The 21,160-nt window shown below is 38.3% G+C and overlaps 1 protein-coding gene across 14 annotated transcripts in view; it reads right to left on the bottom strand.

The window, feature by feature from the left end:
• CalpA (calpain A) overlaps nucleotides 1-21,160 on the bottom strand; it is a 75,057-nt gene that overhangs the window by 9,656 nt on the left and 44,241 nt on the right. For 12 of the 14 annotated variants that reach the window (XM_022080218.2, XM_022080215.2, XM_022080213.2 and 9 more), the window contains 12 exons: nucleotides 16,375-16,551; nucleotides 16,017-16,086; nucleotides 14,966-15,083; nucleotides 14,520-14,654; nucleotides 13,778-13,946; nucleotides 13,127-13,308; nucleotides 12,642-12,895; nucleotides 11,174-11,337; nucleotides 10,675-10,892; nucleotides 9,491-9,533; nucleotides 7,230-7,271; nucleotides 6,379-6,514 (listed from right to left, as the gene is read on the bottom strand). In XM_022080218.2, coding sequence (XP_021935910.2) covers nucleotides 6,379-6,514; nucleotides 7,230-7,271; nucleotides 9,491-9,533; nucleotides 10,675-10,892; nucleotides 11,174-11,337; nucleotides 12,642-12,895; nucleotides 13,127-13,308; nucleotides 13,778-13,946; nucleotides 14,520-14,654; nucleotides 14,966-15,083; nucleotides 16,017-16,086; nucleotides 16,375-16,551 — 1,708 coding nt within the window. The remainder of the gene's footprint in view (nucleotides 1-6,378; nucleotides 6,515-7,229; nucleotides 7,272-9,490; nucleotides 9,534-10,674; nucleotides 10,893-11,173; nucleotides 11,338-12,641; nucleotides 12,896-13,126; nucleotides 13,309-13,777; nucleotides 13,947-14,519; nucleotides 14,655-14,965; nucleotides 15,084-16,016; nucleotides 16,087-16,374; nucleotides 16,552-21,160) is intronic. The other 2 variants (XM_022080214.2, XM_022080216.2) reach the window with 1 other exon arrangement.

The following is a 21,160-nucleotide window of genomic DNA, read 5'->3' on the forward strand; positions in this document are numbered from 1 at the left end:
AATTAAAATCATCAGTCAGGATATTCATTCCTCTGGATGAGACTCTAACAGAGGTAAATTAAAAATTATGCCAAGGCTCATTTTAAGGAAAGAAGTGAAGAATTTTGGATATGGATTTGGATTGGGAAACAATAATTCTTCTTCATAAGGATCCACTTGGAAGATAAAAAATCAGATGGAAAGATAGTATCAGAATAAATTTTAAGAATACATGTTGGGAGTATGTGATCTGCACTAAAATGGCCAAGGATCATATTCAAAGATATTAGTGGTACTGAACCTTTTGGTTACAAAAGTAGAGTTAGTTTCTTAAAGTGTGGTATGAATATCACATCATTCCACAACCACAGTCTTCGCATTGGATTCCTCTATATTAACATGTTTTTCCCCAGATGTCACTAAAACTACACAGAAGTATAAAATTCTGCATTTGAAAATGGTGAACGAAAATGTTGCTACACCACTGGCCGAACAATATGGCCAATATCGTAACTGTGACTAACACACGCCTGGATACGCAAAAGTCTGTTTCGCCAATAGCAACTATGGAAGATGGAAGCTGTGTTTCAACAGGCTACATGCAGGCAGGCAAGCAGACACACGCGCACACACACACACACAGACAAATGCAATTTAAATGGCTGACAGCAATCAGCAGCATTCACATGCAGTGTCAATGCTGGGTTACCAACTGGGCCACCACATGCACACCCTGGGACACACAAAGCCACCATTAACCTAGTAGAAACAGACAGGTTTCAAACAGCTGCAGTGCTGCATTCTGCATCACCAAGTACGCTGACTCAGCAGGCTGGTTAGTTTCAACACGCTACACCTGTGGTCAACAGGAAGCTGCATGCTGGGACAGAACTATCAATGGTCTACAACTGGTCTCATTTCAGATCATTCTCTCTTTACAATTATGATCATGTTCCCATTCCATTTCATGCTCTAAAACCTTTTCAGTTAAAACAGCATCATTAAATATCCAAAGTATGTATCACTTGGTAGTTGTTGAGTTTAGAGGCACTTAATTCACCTACTGAACTTCTGTCAACAATCTTGATTTTCATTTATTGCAGATATAAATCTGTTTAAGAAGTCAATCTACAGTGAAGATGCCGCACTCCACAGGAGTATACTGACTTCTGCTTTGTATTTTGTTAATTATTCATCATACAGAATAATATTTACAATGAAATTTAAAGATACAAATGACACTTATACTTCATAGCAGAAGGTTCTGAATGATCAAATACTTTTGAGAAAAATTCTGAAGTGTTAATTATGGTCCAAAAAAAGATAACGGGGTTTACTTTGAATTTATACGATATAAAACGAAATTCACCCAAAAACTGTTTCTTTCCCATTATCAAATTTTATCAAAATCAGCAGAGTAGTTCTGAAATTATAACATGCAGACGGACTTGATCTACTCATTACGTCTTCATGTTATGAATTCCATGCAGAGGTCACCCGCATTAAAATGGGACAACTTCTGCTACAGGAAACATCATCAGGGTTGAACAATTAAAAGTATCTCTACAGTGGGGACTTGTATCAAGCATATTGTTCTGGAAAAAAGTATATAACTTTATTAAATACAAATTTCAGGCTCAGATATTATGTTTAGGAACAACTTACTTCTTGATACGGTGTCATACGATGAGTTCAGGTTAGTGTGTTTTGCCCTTAGAGAAGAAAAGCAGGAACAGATGGTACTTATGAACTTTTCATTGGAATGGGATACACACACATACACTGCCTATCAATTAATTCTAATTTGCATGTCTTCGTATGTACTTCAAATGGGTGCTCCTCTCATAAAGAATACCAATAAACCTATGGTTTTGTAAAAATGATAAAAGTTTATCCTTGTGCGCTCTTTAACACTTTTACATGCGACACATTAACTCGTACGTCAAACATTTTTACCCACGGTGTACCTGTTCAATGCTAAATATCACCTTCAAGATACAGAAATAATCCTCACATTGCTGCAAAACTTTCATTATGATCATTCAAAATGTGGAAACATACTGATGATGCAGTAGGGAGCCTCCTGGAAACATTCAGGAATAATGACCTTAAAGTTACAGTCACAACGTCTGGTTATAAAATACTGCAGCATGCACTAATGCAGAGTCTGTACAATAACATTAATTTTATTCATAAATCACTGATCAAACAGGTAGGCTGACTGATACCAATTCTAACCACACAAAAGCCATCATTTCCTGGTGAAAGAAAACGTACTTCAAGCCTCGACTTATATGTGATTGATGGAAGACAAAGCCAATAACAGATTACAGACACAACTAGTGAGTTTGGTTATAAAACGTGCAATTACAGAAAATGCTAAATTGGCTTGTTTTTCCATTTGATTTTGCAAACCACACTGCGCCGTTTTGAACAATGTAACGTGAATCAAGTCATTTACAGAATTTTTGGTATAGTTTTCACATAAATTGACACACATTATAATTGTTTTAAAGTTCAGAACACATACAATAATCCTTTCTACATAAAACCATGCATGTTTAATCAGCGATAATATGTGAGTGCGGAAAATCTCTACTGGAGCACTTCGGCGCCTCTCCTTATCATAAAACCAAGAGTCACAGAATAACAAGACTTTGCCACTACATTAAACTATGTTATGCTGTGTTTGCAACACATGGAAGCTGAGTAGTGTTAATCATGTTGTGTAACTGTGTTAAAAATGTAGGTTGATGGCTGACTAACTTATGTAACTGTTTTGTTAAAACATTCAGACCAGTGGCTGGAAACTTTCAGTGTAACTTTACATCAGTCAAATTTCCAGCCGTGTGTGAACGTGTGCTGACGCTACGCAAGTCGATAATCAAGCCAACAGCTTGGATCACTCAACCCTGCGAGCCTCAATATGTTCATTATTTCTTCAGTGGATAAATTAAGAGACACACCACTTGCAATAATCCCCCATGCTCCGAGTAAGACAAACTTGTTCACTTTAAAGGCTCTTGGCCACAAACTGTGAAGAGAAGTGTGGCCAAAATGACACACGTAAAGCAGTGTCCATCTACATGCATAAGCTAGTGCCAAGAATTGTTACAACAAGATGTAACAAATGGCTGACTGCTACACTGCAGACATTTCAGTGTTCTAGAACAATGTGTAAGTCTCTCACTACATCCTGCTCAACCCTGTGTGATCCAGTATTACCAATTTTACCACAATTTTCTGAGTTAGTAGATTTGTTTTGATAATTAAGCAGTCTTTAGATTATAGAATCAGTGAAACGTTTTCTACAGTACAGACAACAGACTTCAGCTCTTTGCTATGGATGTGCAAACACATAGCTGTTGTCTCATCTTTTTGCTTTTAAACTTTTAACATTCCATCCAAAAAGCTTTGAAAACTGTGTTCTGCAACACACCTGAAAACAGGTGTAACTGACATAAGAGATATAAATATGCAGAATTCTGAAGGAATGTACAGTACATCATATTATAACAGGTCTGAAAATTGATTTTTATACATTTTGTTTGAAAGATATTTTGGCTAGACAGTGCAGAATAAAAATTTGAAGAAATTAATTTTGGCCATTAAGTGGCTAAAATGGTTAACAATTTAATTCTGGGTCTGAATTTTACAAAGCCACCTCAATATTATAATTTTTCAAGTATGATGAACATTATTTCAGACTCAAAATTTAGAGTTTTACATAAAGTGACTGTTCAAACTGTCCATCACAATCAATATTAAATTCCTTCATTAAAAATTAATGAAAATTTGCCCTAAACCAAACAAAAGTACTGTGAACGAGCATGACAACGGAAATATTTCTTAGAACTTCAAAATCAATTTAAACAGCAGTAGAAAGATGTATTCCAAGGAAGCATACATATTTACCAAATTCACTGTATTCAATACAGAACAGCTCAATGGCCTTGGTGTTAAGCTCAAATATAATTTTTTTGTTTAATACCACTCATATGGCATTCTATTCAGACAATTATGTTTCCTTGCATTTCTTCAAATATTTACTATGTCAAAAAATGTTTGTGTGCTGTCTGAACAAAGTGTAATGAAAGCTAGTTGGTTAAACTTGGGACTGGCAAAAGTTTAAGACATTACTCAGATCTATATTTTATATCCTGTACCAATTTCTAACCTGATAAGCAGCTTTTACAAATTGTACAAAATCTTACTTGATCCACACTACCAAAACTAAAATTCTCCTGAAACTTACAGTTTTAGACCATGTATGTCAATTTCCCCTGTAATCCACTGAGTAGTTTTAGAGACGAAACACGCGCAAAGACATGACCTCTCCACAATGCATTCATTTTTTGCATTTAAGCTCAATGGAAGTGTCTGCACATCCTTTATGCCTTCTCATTCATCTCTTCACTTATCTGGATCACACAGAGTTAAGGAACAGCCCCCAAAAACCTGACTCGCCCATTTGAAAGCAGCTACCAGCACAGTACTAACCACATTAACATCTCAGCCACCTACAACTATGCTACGAGATAAAATAAATATGGTAGACACTCTGCAATGGTCAGATTCAGAGTGGTCAACACTCCTACTTTACATTAGGGACATCACAGATTTAAATCTTGGCCTATAGATTGGCTATCCTGACTGAGGTTTCTTTATAGTTTTCCTCAGTCCAGAGACGGTACCTACAAATTATGCCATGATCACTTACTTCCATATCTTTTTCAATTCATTAATCATCCTATCATTTAACGCTATACTGTCTGAGCTACTGACAGCATCGATGAATAAACCACAAACAAATAAAATTCATGCTCTGGCCAACTTATTGTATGAGAAAGAAACCCTGGTATGTACTGGATAGGAAGGAGAATCTTCCTGGACACTGCGGCCAAGAAAGTGATCCACACTCAGGGCTGTGGAGTCGGAGTAATTTTAGGTGGAGTCAGAGTCGGTAAAAAATACACCGACTCCGACCTCGATAAAATCTTAAGAAAATACTATTTGAACACTTTCTCTACCGTGTGAGCAGCTGGCGGCCTCTCACGATTCAATGACACGTTGAGCCATATGGTGTGGGAATAATGCTTTGTAACTTTGGCTCCAGTACATTAAGAATACAAACTGTCTACAAATCAACCAATTTCTGCAATAACCATTAGACGTATATTTAAATATAGGTTATAAGTATAAAAAGTAGGCTGATGATTCAAGTGGTGGTGATGAAATCTCTTATGGTACCATTTACCATTTTAGTAGGTTTACCATTATTAACATATTAAACTTTTATGAAGGAGTCGGAGTCAGAGGTTTTAGTACTGACTCCAGAGCCCTGTCCACACTCCTGACCATTGCAGTTACTTTGCTCACTAAACTATCCTAATTCATCTAAATTACTAAGAAATGAAGAAATACGAACTGCATACTGTCCACTACAGAAGAAAGAACTGCAGTGAATATTAGTCCAACATGTTTCAACACGTTTCAGCCCCTGACATGACAGTCTACCCAGTTTGGCTCACCTGGCTGGTAGCTCTTTCAAGCAGAATGGGATGTAGCACGATTCAATTCCACATACACACACACATGTTCGAAGTGAGCCCACCATATATCTTGATCAAACTAAAGACCATGGATCATAAAGCAGCAGCCTGCTCTAAACACATGGTCACCAAGAACCACAAAATTACATTTTAAAAATACTTCATTCACTTTTAAACTTTATCATATATTGATAGTATAACCAGTAATCTGGGTACTTTTGCCGTGTTCTTAGATATCACGTAGCTCCTTTTGTTTATTTTTCCATCAATACAGAGTGTGCTGAAGTATCAGAAATCTCATTCTGAGGTAGCATAACTGGCTCTTACAAAATGGCTTCTAGTAGAGAGCAATGAATTATTGTTTTCAGGCATACCAAACATAATGGTTAGTTCAATAGAAATTCCTGACCAAAATACCACTGAGGCTCAAATCACAATTTGCTGACAAGTTTCAAAGTATTAATAAAGTCTTCTCGGGCCATCAGCCGTGTTAGTTGGTGATCAATCGCTGAAGTTTCGAGGACAGAGATGGTCCTCGAAACGTCGGCGATTGATCACCAACTAACACAGCTGACAGCTTGAGAAGACTTTATTAACGAAAGCTGCCGTGAAAGCTTCACATCATATACAAGTTTCAAAGTATATCTCATGAACCAAATTTTGTTACAACCACATAATTTCTTTCCAAATCACAGAGATTTTAAAAATAATCGTAAATAATTCCACCATATATGTAGCTGGACATCACCAAACATAGGTGTGATATATGTGTAGTCTGGACTCGTGTTACATCCCAGATTTGTGCACGTCAAGATGAAATTCAGTTGCTGTGAACAGAGTACATTACCGTTCCTCATGGCATAGTCCAAGATCTCCTTCAGCTCCATCCAGTCAACCTCCATGTCTTCTCCTGCAATCTTCTGGAAGAACTCCTTCACCTTGTCTTGTGTCTTTTCTTCCTCTGGTTCTGGTTGGTTCGCCACCTGCAATCCAATGCATGACAGGAATCACACGCAAGTACAAATAATATACAACATTCCCCAATTAGTGCATTTATAGTTCAGTACGTAAAACAATATCAAACAAAGCTGTTCATAACAATATGATATAGTGGTCTATGTCTCTTTAAACACAAACTTTCATAATGGTTATTTTACTTAATGGACAAGTTCCCCTCTCAGTTTTGTTTATTCATCTCAGTCAGAATGACAACCAGGTTACTAAGTAGTCACTACCATCAAGTCAGAAAAGAAAAACATGAAAGTGTCTAGTTTGTATCCTGAAATGACCAGTTAAGACATTTTCACAAAATAACTGTTGTCCTACTACGACTTAAAGGTACGGTGCTCAGTTCCATCAAGCTGTTGTACAGTAACAAAAATCATTAACCTCTGTCCAAACAAAACATAGTTCTCTTAAGACCATTTTAATATATTTACCAATTTACATACAATATTCCAAATTGTCTCTTTCATTAAAATGTTTTCAACCAAAACTTTATGTGAATTTCTTGTTCTCCTTCATTGAAAGCTTGTAACATTTTATACCAAAAAGTGAACATAAATTTGATCCATGGATTTACAACATGTGTCTTGATAGTTTAAAATTAGTACAAGTAATGGAAAAAAAGAATTTCCCAGATTTTTCTGCAGACACAGGTTGAGAACCATGCACAGAGTGAGCGGTTAGATGACTTACATGCCTCTTGTCATGCGGAGATCCATCAGGTGTGTCACAAACCTATAAGATGGTGGATGGCACATTACAGCAGGCAGAAAACTACAAACTAACAAGCACATTGTTAATCAAAGCTACAAACAACTGTTGTTAGATGGGGAACAGAATGGAAGGTGATGGGAGACAAGAATGAACATTTACTCTAAACAGGCGACATAGACGACATGACTCATTCGAAGACCAGCAAATGTATAATCTTTCTGTGCATGTTTTGAACATCAATATTTCTGAAGATTTCTGTCTTCTAGGTTGTTGTGATTCATCGTCCTGATGACGAAGGCAGTATGACCTCAGAAATGTTGGTAAACATCTACCAGACTACACAGCGCAACAACCCAGAAGACAGAAATCTTCATACTCTGATGACGGAGGCAGTATGACCTCAGAAATGTTGATAACATCTACCAGACTACACAGCGCAACAACCCAGAAGACAGAAATCTTCATAATCACCGCTGTGAAAACCTCAAATCATACATTGATATTTCTGTCAAGATCATTTCAATAAAACTTGTGATATTCTGGACACTTTAGACTAAGTATATGAAGGTACTTATGATAACATAAATTTTAATTGTACATAAAATTTAAGCAATGTCTTTTCCCCCTTGAACAGCTGAAATATTGTGTACATTCATTACCAGATGGGCTCTGCACATGAATAACATTTCAGGTGCGGTTAGACTTCATACACATGGAGGTTTCTTTTTTTCAGATACACATGGACTTGCATCATGCACTGGTGCAAAGATGACAAACCATTACAGACATTTTAACGTTCCATCATTGATTAAAAAATGGGAGTGAGTAAGAAAGTGGGAGAGAGACAGAGAGAGTTCGAGGGCAAGCGGGTGATATTGAGCTGCCAGGTGAATGGCATTCAGAAAGTAAATGTAATGACTGTCAGAACAGCTGTCTGTGCCCCTTGAAATCTCTGCATCACAGCGCTACATTACATGCAGGAAAATCTAATTCATATCTACTACAAACGCATGCCTTCTACTGTAAAAGTGCTAGGAGTTGTGCTCTTTTGGAATCAGGATCAATTTTATCAAAATCGACAAACATAAAGACTATCGAAACACATTTAACGGTCTCCGTACAACACTACTCTATCAGTCTCTATGTAATTATATAACTCCTATGTACCAAAGTAGCTTCTATGTTACTGTATGAAGGTTAGACTATAATTGACGATCCCTACCATTTTCTTCTGTAAACTGTGGACATTATTTTTGTCAGAGGTATTTTTCAGAATAACACAATTTATTCTTTAAATTCACATTGGTGAAGTACAATGTGACATAAGCAACAGTGTTCTTAAAACGCACATTAAGAAACATTACTGAGCTATATTTTCTGCTTAATATAACAAAGAGCTGGAAATAAGATGACTTCTTGGATGCTTAAAAGTCTGGTAGAAGTTTACCAGTGTTTCAGTGAGTAGTTTCTGATGATGGAGGCAGCAAGCACCTCTAAAACATTGGGAAACTTCTACCATACTACACAGCGTAAAATTCCAAAAGACGGTCGTCGTCATACATGCCACTGTGATAGCCTGAAATATCACCTAGAGCTCATAAACTGGCGATGCAGAATGAGAAACACTGTCACTCCTTTCAGTATGACCAAAACAGAAAAGATAAAAGATTAAAAGATCATTATAGAGCTGTTGTCATGTACACACCACTCAGGGGCATATATAAAACTCCAAATATTTTTAAACTTGGTACTATATAGGAGTGGTCGGTCAGCTTCGGTTTGGTAACATTATTCCCCGGGAAAAGGCACCAGGAGGGAACTAGGTGAGGTCCAAAACCTTTAACTACAAGAATGGGGATAAAAATATGAACACTCCTAAAAGAACTTCAATCCTTCAAGCAGCCCAATGTCAGCCATAATTCATGAAAGGAAAATATACATCCCATTAGAGGGAAATACCACTGCCATGTTTAGGTTAGGTTAGTTCCTTGCTTACATTTTATTCTTTATATATGTGTTCTTATTGGATCCATTTTTGCATAACAGATAGCTGCACATAACCATGCAAGGCGAGTGAACCCATCAATTAACCAATCATTCATTCTAAATTACTGTTTAGTATATGCAATATTATTATTATTATTATTATCCTAGTGTTTTTTTTTACTGATACTCGTAGTACACATGCTTTGATGTGGAAAATGTGCCACATGCAAATGGAACACTGTCAGCATACTCACTCTCTCGTCAACTGCTCCAAGACCGACCTCCTCATCGTTCTCCCTGCAAAGACACAAATAATGTCAAACTGCTTGTCGCTGCAACACAATGGCAATCGCCACCATACGCTTTCATTTAAAATTTGAATTTTCACGTTATTCATTACACAACACAGAACTTTCATGGTTGTGCAGTTGCAACAACCTTAAAAAGAAAGTGAATGTCTTTTGGGATGTTGCACGGTATAGTCTGGTAGTTTACCATTGTTTCTGAGGTGCGTACTGCCTCCACCAATGGGTAGACCTGATTATGTAGGCTACGCATTTCTGAAATATCAGTAAACTTCTAAAAGTCTACACATTACAGTACCTTAGAAGACAATCATCTTCAAATTGTGAGAACCTGAAATCAAAACCTCATTAAGTTTCAGAGTAACCAGCTGTCTTATCTTCATAGCAGAAGAAAAATATGGAGGCAGTAAATTAACCAAAACTTGATAAAAGATTCTCGGGCTACAAGCTGCGTCAGGTGGTTGAACAGTGAACAAACGGTATCTTCTGCCAACGTTTCGAGAACAATCTCTTTTCTCATCCTCAGGGCTGCTGGGTAACCAGTCTGTTCCTTGAAGTTGGCAGAAGATATGGTTTGTTCACCGTTCGGCCACCTGACGCGGCTTGTTGCCCAAGAATCTTTCATCAACTTCGGTCGCCGCGAAAGCTTGAACTCATATATCCAAAACTTCACAAAACTGTACAATATTAGAAAGAATCACAAACCACAAAATACTAAAATGCACAAATATTTACGTTCCTTGTTTTAAATTTAATCATGAGATATGCATGTATGTAAATATTGAACCAAGTAATTACTGTCACTATACAGTGATTTCCTTGAAGATGTTCATAATTATTCAGTTGTTATGCAAATCCCTTCTTTACCATCACTAGAAAAGAACACCACAGACCATACTCTCGTTAGTTTGATCGAGGCGGCGGTTCTAGCATTCATGAGAAAAAAGTATACAAAGTCTTCATTGAAAAATCTCGTATGAACTCTGGAGACATATTAAAACTTATCTTAAGGAAACAGGATGTGAAAATGTCAAACAGACTCAGGATGAGGTCCAATGGTTGGTTTTCACGATAAAACTTCAAGGCTCATGACAAATGAAGAAAGTCTCTGTATCCTGGAACCAGCTACTTACTCCATATTGTTCGTGTGTTCAGAGAAGACCCGCAGAATGAACTCTCCCTCTTCATTAGCCTCAAATGTGGAAGGAACGATACAGTACACACCAGGTGGCAACTTGAAGCGACAACTGACCTCGCGTAGGTTGATAAATGACGGGGACCGTGCGACAGACGCGTTGTACTTGAAGAAATTGAGGTCAAGCGGTTTTGGGAGGTTATCTGGGTCTTGCAGCTGCCACAAAGACAAACATTTGCTGCATGTTACAAATCAGAATTATTGCTGTTGTATCAACTGCAGAGGATTACTAATATGTAATGTTTTGGCGAGTCTGAAAGAAAAGTAAACCGATCGAGACCTGAAATAAGCAAGTTGTCAAATAAAGTGGTTGGTGGATAACCATCAGATTTTATAACAATACGAAATCACTTTGGCAAGTATGAATCGCTGAAGAAAGATCTTGTGTTGTATAGTTTGTTACTTGATCTAAACACAAAATCACAGAATTCTCTTACATGGTACATGGCAAACCCAATGGTCAGGCATTCCATGCCCATCCTGCGCTGTGACCGATGGTTCTTCTGCATCAGCCCCACGATGACAGTGCACTTGTTGTCTTCATCCTCATCGTCTGGGTCCTCCAATGTGATTCGATACTGTGGGTTGTGCCAGAACGTTTCTGTAACCGAGGAATATGCAAATCTATCTGGTAGCTTTTGTTCAAATTTTCAGTGATAATCTTGCAACATGTTAGCTTGTGGAACAGTCTCTCAAAATTGCTGACCTGCTGAGAAACCAATTTTTGTTCCCCTTAAATTTCTTTCTCCCTTCTTATTTAACCCTTTATCCTCAAAATGTTACAGCAACAATAAGCATCACAAATTTCTTATTTATTGAGGTTCTCTTGACATGAAATTCTGATTTGTTTGTGTTAGGTGGCCAGCAGATGATGTAACTAAAGACATATACAGCTTCTGCCATCTACTGGCAACATTGACGATCGTTCACCTCTGCTTACGCATGTGAACGTGAGGCCAGCAGTCAAGCTAGTCGGCTTCGGCTCTCTGGAGCTATTAAGCCACGGATTTAATTTTTATAGGAAGACATGTAATTTCTATTTCAGGTGTAAGAGTTAACTTACTAGATAACTTTCTTGTTTGTCACACTGTCTTTTTGACCTTACCACAGAATACTCAGCTACTGTCAACTACTGACATTTATCATCAAAACTAATCAACCACAAATTCCAAATCTCAGTGGTGAAAAAATTAGTTTCCTGCACTCTTACTAACTAATGCAAGAGTTACATAAACATAAAACTTTCTTCCTTCTTATCATGAATGTGCTCTGCAAATAAGTTTCCTTAACATTTTGTTTCTTACATCTTATGTCAGTCTGAAGGACATTAACCCACTGGCCATGTTTTTTTCAGAATTAACTTGTAGCGTAGGCCGACATTAGGCATGTGAGACAATTTTACAGTTGTTTTTCAACTTCCTAAACATCTGGTATTTACATTAGATTCAACAGTCTCATTCTCTCAATTAACTTTTTTTCTGAAATAAGAAACGAGACCATGACAGCAACATTTAACATATTTTCCACCAATTAAGTACAATTATTCCCTCTGTTATATTAAGAAACTATCAGCCTTTACCTTACCTAAACATTTGTTTTTGATTCCAAACAAAAACACATTCACAGACAACCTGAGTTTAAAAGATGACTAATTCAGTAAATTACATTCCATACAGCATACATGGCTGATGACTGTTACGATGAAGTAACCTTCCAAGAATTGTTTGGCACCGACAGTACGTCACCGCTGACACAGACATGACAGTGAATGTTAAGAGATCATAAAGACTGTTTTAAAATGTACAGAACAGGAAGTTCCTTCTAGCCTCAACACTGTGTGGCTATTTCTACCACAGTAGAAATGCAGACAACCCTAGTATAAAACGCTACCATACGAATTCTCACCAAGGTAGTTCCTGCAGCCTCCAGCTGTGACACCTCGCACCCACTCGCCCTCAAACATGCTCATTTCCCACTTTCTCTTGTCTGATCTGAGCATTTCCTCCTCAGATAACGAGTCTGGATTCAGATTGCAGATCTCAAGCCGCGAGAAGTGCGTCTGGAAGTCTTTGTATGACATCCAAAACTCGCCATCATCATCAAACGTGAGGCCGATCTCTTCCTTCTCCTCATCTGGAATGAATCGCCACTCAGGAGACCTGATAAACAAGGGAAGTAAACACGGTAATGCTACTAGGACCAGCGTTGTTCCCATATCAGAAGGTCGCAAAGTTCTCATGTTGGCAATACTGAAAGTAGAAAATCATAATGTACAAATATGGTGGAATGATATTCATTGTAATGTTCACTTGAAAATTCGCCGGGCACGCACACAGACCTTATGATAGCAAACAAAAGATTCGGCAAATCTTTCTTGGCAATTCACTCACTTGTCACCCCACGGTCCATTCCATTCAGCTTCATTTCCCCACGGATTACGTACTCTGACGAGGGGAATCTTCCCTGAGCTGCGTGGCGTCTGTATGTCGACATATTTCACCCTCGTTATGCTGTAGGCATGTCCCTTGATAAGGCCCTCTGAGGTATGTGCTTCCAGGACATTTGGATCAGGCTACAAATTAATATAGTGAGTGTGCAGGATCCATTTAGTGACGCAGCGAAAAATAAACAAAACATACAGAATTAACCTTACACTTTATCACAAACATTTTCAGTCTGTTCACGTCAAGTACGGACCTAAGAAAAATGGAGACGAGCTCGGAGAAAATTATATATTGAGGGGCTCTGTAAATTTGGTTGAAGAAACCAAGACACCACTTGGGTGACCTAGACGTACATGGGAAGACAATATTAAAAAGCATCAGAGAATAGATAATGAAGACATGACTTGAGTAAAATGGTTCAGAATAGGATTCAACGTAGGGTTTTTGTAAACACGGTAATGAAACCCGCGATTCCTAAGCAGAACATTTCTTGACAACGTAGGTAACTACTGAGTAATTACCAATAGCTGAACCTAGGTGTTAGCTAGTCTGTTCGCAGTGGTCTGTCTGTCGTGGGTTATACATACTGCCCCATACCTCAATTGAACAGCCCATCAGAGATGAGCGTTCATATGCCTTCAGCATTATCCTGTAGAGGTTCGGAGGAGCTTGATTCAGCTCGTACATTTCTGTCACGCCCCCTGTGAAGTCCTCCATTGCTTCGCATGTTGTTCCCCCCTTCAACGCCTCATACGATCCATGCAGCCTGAAAGCATCATTATGTTAATTACACGTCACACGTAACCAAATTTTCAAAACATTTCCATGGTACGAGCAGTTGTTCTAATACCCACATTTTTTCTTGTACAAATGACATCATTTTACAAATAACCAAGTATAGAAAAAATGTAAAATTATCCATCCTCTGAATTATAAAACTACATTCTTTTGAAAACTAGATTCTGCTCCCTGGTTGAGCTAGCCTCAGACCTGGGTCCAGATCTGAACACAGGTACTCAATATCTGATCAACTAAACCACCAAATGTGTGGTAATGAAACCTAAAGTTAAATACTGTCATCAGACATGATCCTGACCCAGGTTCATCAAGTTCAGATTCAAGATAAGTCGCAATATCTACTTCCATCTACTTTTTGGTTTTCTCAGAGACTACCTTCCAAGTTCCACCAGCAGAATTACATATGAACCTCTTACCTTTCACACACAGAAGAAACTAAACAGGAAATGATGAAAGAATGAGCTCTGACATCATCCGACAAAAGTTATGAAACCATAACAGATCATTAAGTAATTTTCTTGGCTGTAGCGTTTCTACTCACTTTGCATATGCCTTCTCAAGGAGAGCGCTCCAGAATTCATTGTGCTCCGATGAGTGGAGGAACACCAGTTTCCCATAGTAAGTGGGCAGTCGGTCATCTATTACGACATCCACCCAGCGTCCATATTGCCAGAACCTGCATAAATAACAACAGTCCCCTCCCAATTAATGAATTTTACACGTACCAATTTCAAATACATCAAGCCCCTCTAATAACATATAAAATGGAGAAACATATTTAATAAAATATGTTTCCCTTTTTGTTATAATTTACAGCGTACTTTTAATCAATTCACATTAAAATCTAAAAACTTTTTAATACACCTGTGCTATATTTTATGATCCATTCATTCCCTATCGCGTAAAAGAAAAACGTACTCAACAGACAATGGAGTTTCCGCCCGTTTATATTGCCAGGCCGACCAACTTCAGAATCATGACACATACCTGAAGTGAAATATGCCAGCATATTTGTCCCCAAAGCCTTGATCATCAGGAACTATTTGCGAGAACAATCCCTTGCTGAGAGTGAGGTTAGCAACGGCTGCCAGCAGCCAGCAGTCGCCTGCAACGAGCAACACGTCAAACAAGTCTCCGTGGCATCTCCCCCCGTTCTTCGCACATGTGAAACACTTCTTACGCCTAACCTAACCTCTTATTTAACCAACATTGCGCATGCGATGCGGCTCGCAAGCAGCCAGCCGGCAATGCGTCACGTACTTATCTGCTTTCACAATTAAACGTCACATACGTTTACGGTACTGTACTACTGTACACGGCAATGAATTACATAAAATATATTAACTTAAAAGATTAAGTATTTTTTTTATTAAATGACACTACATCAGGTAGTATTAATTTTTTTTAAATGCGAAACAGAGGACTTGATAAGATTAAAATTATGTAATCAGTGTTTCATAAAGAAACAGACAGCCACGGTGGTCTAGCGGTTAGAACGCTGGCCTTGTAATCCTGGGGTCTCGGGTTCGATTCCCGGCGGTGCCCGAATTTTTAACTTGTGTTGGGCAAGGCCGTGGTCCAGGCAACACGGAGTTTTCCTCCGGGGCTTCCCCCCGTGGCACTCCATAAACACAGAAGAAGGCAATGGCAAACCACTTCTGTATCACCTGCCTAAAAAACATAATCCTGTTCATAATATGTCGCCAACCTCCTGTAAGGGAGACGGCGTAATAAAGAAACACAGTAAATAAACTGTGAAAGCAAAATAAGAGTATTGACGTACCTTTAAATAATATTCTTTTCTGGATAATAAAGGGCACGGGTTTATTTTTTCAAGACGGAAACCGAACAGTGCGTCAGAGAGAACTTTAAATGATTTTATTGGTGCGACGATCACGCAGAATTTTGCGGTGTCTACTCTGTACAAAGTAAACACTGTCGTTCTGTTGACATTTTCATCGACAGCTGTGACCTTAACCAATTCTTCTGCTGACAAAACCACTTTGTCCTAGCATCGGTCCAATTTCCCGTCACTCACCAAGCTCCCCTTGCTGTACATCGAACCTGGTGGCGCCCTCCACGAACAACTCTGGGTTATCTGCAATTTCCTGCAATCAACATTCACAGTTTTACGCGCATATCGAGCGGTTCGGCATCATGACCCAAAATCAGTCATATCATATCAATAAAATAAATGTATGCAGCGATGTAAGTAACAAATGCTCGCCACTGCAATGTCAAGTCGACTGAAATGTTTTTTTTTCTCCAGTTCAATGTTGGTGTTAATAAACACAGCTATGAACTACAAGGTTAAATAACATTAGAGACTTTCATGATACTGACATACTGAATAATAATTGTACTCTGTTCTATAGAGTTAGCGGGAGTGAACTCACAATGGGTCTCTTCCATTCGAATGGTCGGGGCGGGGTCTTGCTGAAGAATATCGATGAATCTACTGCCGGGAAATCAGGGTCCTCAAACAGAGTTCCTTCCTCCAGGCATCGATCACGGATCTTGAAGAAGTCCTGTACCTCTCCACGTGACCTGAGGCCAGAGCCCTTCTCTCCGAGCTGAAACAAGACAAGAGCTCTGCACTAATGACTAGTATTTATTTCATATTGAGGAAGGTATGAAATGACGATTATGTACGACAAAGTTTAAAAAAAGTCATAATACACATTCTACGGAAAATTCAGAATATTGTAATTTGAGAGAAAATTTGGTTTACACGATTATATTTTGGACAACAACAAACAAAACAATTATCACAGTATTCGCACATTCAAAGATTGACACAAAACAGATGGTCCAAACATGTGCTGGAATGGATGCTACCACGAAGGAAAAGAAGAGAATGACCAAGAATTAAAAGGATGAAAGGAAATCCACAATTCAATGACAGTGAATGAATAGGGAAGAATGAAAATTGAAAATAGGATGTCGGTACAAGGGGTTTGTCGGTTTTTAAAATTTAAAAAACCGGTTTTATATACTAGAATTAATATGGAAAAATTAGTTAATTAATTAATTAAAAACGTTAATATTTTGACTTGAAATCGCATCGGGCACAAGCATATTGTAGTAAAACTAATCTTCATGAGTCAGGCGAATGTTTGACATGCAAATCCACAAACGCGTTCTATTTTTAATTTCGTGGAAAAGAGCAGTTTAGAAGGAATTATAGCAAAACTTTCTGCAATGGATGGATTGTCCATTAATAGCATTACAACAAGCACGTTCATACGAGAGTCTTTGCAACAACGGGGATATTCATTACCAAAAAATAACTTTCGAGTAATGGATCTCATTCATAAGTTTTATGACAATGCCAAACGTGAAATTATAAATGAATTGGATTGTATTAAGAAGAATGGGAAAAAAATTCTATAACTTTAGATGAGTGACTAGCAAAAGAAATCGCAGATATTTCAATATTAACGTACACCATTTTGCGGAAGATTTTAATTTGGGCTTAGTTCCAATAGCTAGTTCCTGCGATGCTATGAAAACATTAAAATTAGTTTCGGAGAGGCTACAACTTTTTAACTTGGATCTAGCAACCGACATAGTTTATAATTCATATTTTGTATGGATTTTAGTTATTTTAGATTTTACTTGGTTTTGTATAGAGTATATTTTATTGTTATATTTTTATAGTTCCATAAATATTAAATAAACTGAAAAAATTTAAAATAAGTATAAATATTTTTTAATGTTTCAACTATATTTTGTTTTATTTTTTGTAAAAATTCGTAAACCGGTTTAAGAGGTTTTTTTTTGGAAATACTGGAATTCGAAAACCGGTTTTTCAAAAGTCGGTTTTTGTATAAACCCTAGTCACGACGTCACCGCAGGTCACGCTTAGTCACGCTTGAGCAAGCGTGATCACTAAGTCATGCTTCGGCACGCTTACGTCATGTTAGGTAAAGTACGGTTAATTTTAGCTATATTCCAATACCTTAGATGAAGTAACGACAAGTTAGGTTAGGATGAGTAGGGTGACGTTAGGTTAGGTTAAGTTCGGCTAACTTACGTTAGGTTGGGTTAACTTAGGTTATTTTAAGTTATATTAGGTTCGGATGGTGTATTTTGTTAAGTTAGGTAATGTTTTAAAAATATTTGTAACGTTTCGACACTTACGGCCACACGTCGTGACGCCGTTACAGTAAGTCACGACTAGTGACGCTTTGTCACGCATGGTCACGCTTAATATATATTCGTCATCTTTCGACTATTCTGGCCACATCTCCTCACCCCTTTACAGAAAACCACGCCTAGTCACGCTTCATCACGCTCTGTCGCGCTTAGTTACGTTTGCTCACGCATTGTAAATCTTCGTCACAATTTAACACTTATGGTAATCCCTTGTTATGACGTGACCGCACGTCACGCAATGTCACGCATGGTCACGCTTTGTTTAAATTCGTCATCTTTCGAATCTTCCGGCCACATTTCGTCACGCCTTTACAGTAAATCACGCCTAGTCACGCTTCATCACGCTTAGTCACATTTGTTCACGATCTGTAAATATTCGTCACAATTCAACACTTATGGTAATCCGTCATGAAGTGACCGCACGTCACGCATAGTCACGCCGTCACGCTTGAGCACGCGTGATCACCATATCACGTTTCGGCAAGTTTACATTATGTTACCTACGGCTCAGTTATTTTGGATACATTGCAATACGTTAGAAGTAATAGTGGTTAGCATGTGCTGGGTTACGTTAGCTTAGGTTAGGTTGGGTTAGGTTAGGTTAGGTTAGGTTAGTGTATTTTGTTACGTTCGGTAATGTTTTGAAATTTTTGAGACGATTTAAAACTTATGGCCAAAATTCGTCACGCCGTTACAGTACGTCACGACAAGTCACGCTTTGTCACGCATTGTTTAAATTCGTCATCATTCGACTCTTCCGGCCACATTTCGTCACACCCTTACAGTAAATCACGCCTAGTCACGCTTCATCACGCTTTGTCACGTTTGCTGACGATTTGAAAATATTCGTCACAATTGAACACTTATGGTAATCCGTCATGACGTGACCGCATGTCACGCATAGTCACGCTTGAGCACGCGTGATAATCATATCACGTTTCGGCGAGTTTACTTTGTTACGTAAGGATCGGTTATTTTTGGATACATTGCAATACGTTAGAAGTACTGGTGGTGAGCATGTTGGGTTACGTTAGCTTAGCTTAGGTTAGGCTAGGTTAGGTTAGGTTAGGTTAGGTTAGTTTTGTTTATTTTGTTATGTTCGGTAATGATTTGAATATTTTTGTGGCGATTCGAAACTTATGGAACCACTTCGTCACGCCGTTACGGTACGTCACGACTCGTCATGCTTTGTCGCGCATGGTCACTCAGTGTTGAAATTCCTCATATTTCGACTCTGGCCACTTCTCGTCACGCATTTACTGTAAATAACGCCTAGTCACGCTTCGTCACGCTTTGTTTAAATTCGTCCTACTTCGACTCTTCTGGAAACATCTCGTCACGCCTTTACTCTAAATCACGTCTAGTCACGCTTCATCACGCTTAGTCACGTTTCATCACGCTTTGTAAATCTTCGTCACAATTAGATACTTATGGTAATCCCTTGTCACGACGTGAACGATGGTCACGCATAGTCACGCTTTGTCAAGCTTGAACACGCGTGTCCACCATGTCACGTTTCGATAAGTCTAATTTATCTTACGTACGGCTCGGTTATTTTTGGCTACATTGCAATACGTTAGAATAAGTAATAATGGTTAGGTAAGCATGTGTTGGGTTGCGTTAGCTTAGGTTAAGTTGGGTTGGGTTGGGTTGGGTTGGGTTAGGTTAGGTTAGGTTAGGTTAGGTTAGGTTAGGTTAGGTTAGGTTAGGTTAGGTTAGGTTAGGTTAGGTTAGGTTAGGTTAGGTTAGGTTAGGTTAGGTTAGGTTATGTTATGTTATGTTATGTTAGGTTAGGTTTGTGTATTTTGTTACGTTCGGTAATGTTTTGAATATTTTTGTGGCGATTCGAAACATATGGAAAAACTTCGTCACGCCGTTACGGTACGTCACGACTCGTCACGCTTTGTCACGCATGGTCACGCAATGTTGAAATTCCTCATATTTCGACTCTGGCCACTTCTCGTCACGCATTTACTGTAAATCACGCCTAGTCACGCTTCGTCACGCATGGTCACGCTTTGTTTAAATTCGTCATATTACGACTCTTCTGGCACCATTCGTCACGCCTTCACTGTAAATCACGCCTTGTCACGCTTCGTCACGCTTTGTCACGCATTGTTTAAATTCGTCATATTTCGACTCTTCTGGAAACATCTCGTCACGCCTTTACTCTAAACCACGCCTAGTCACGCTTCATCACGCTCTGTCACGCTTAATCACGTTTGATCACGCTTTGTAAATCTTCGTCACAATTCGACACCTATGGTAATCCCTTGTCACGACGTGAGCGATGGACACGCATAGTCACGCTTTGTCACGCTTGAACACGCGTGTACACCATGTCACGTTTCGGTAAGTCTAATTTATCTTACGCACGGCTCGGTTATTTTTGGCTACATTGCAATACGTTAGAATAAGTAATAATGGTTAGGTAAGCATGTGTTGGGCTGCGTTAACTTAGGTTAGGTTGGGTTCGGTTGGGTTGGGTTGGGTTGGGTTAGGTTACGTTAGGTTACGTTACGTTAGGTTAGGTTAGGTTACGTTAGGTTAGGTTACGTTAGGTTAGGTTAAATTAGGTTAGGTTAGGTTAGTTTTTTAAATTTCAATTTTTTCGAAAATTTTCGAAAAATCGGAAAACGTGGGAAATCGTCCAAAAAGCGCACAAAACCAAAAAATTTTGAAAAATTCTGAATTCAATTTTTTTTTCGAAAATCTTTATTTTTCTTCGCGTTTCATGCCATTTGCAGCCACTTTCAATTTTTTTAAAATTTCGAAAAAAATTTCGAAAATTTTCGAAAAATCGAAAAACGTGGGAAATTGTCCAAAAGGTAGGATAGGTTAGTTTAGGTTAGATTAGGTTAGGTTAAGTTAGGTTAGGTTAGGTTAGGTTACTTTTTTTAAATTTCAATTTTTTCGAAAATTTTCGAAAAATCGGAAAACGTGGGAAATCGTCCAAAAAGCGCACAAAACCAAAAAATTTTGAAAAATTCTGAATTCAATTTTTTTTTCGAAAATTTCGAAAAT

Source organism: Zootermopsis nevadensis, unplaced genomic scaffold (assembly GCF_977971745.1).
Source record: "Zootermopsis nevadensis isolate Lab colony 2312 unplaced genomic scaffold, Znev_1.0 Znev_ptg000022l, whole genome shotgun sequence".
NCBI classification, from domain to species: domain Eukaryota; kingdom Metazoa; phylum Arthropoda; class Insecta; order Blattodea; family Termopsidae; genus Zootermopsis; species Zootermopsis nevadensis.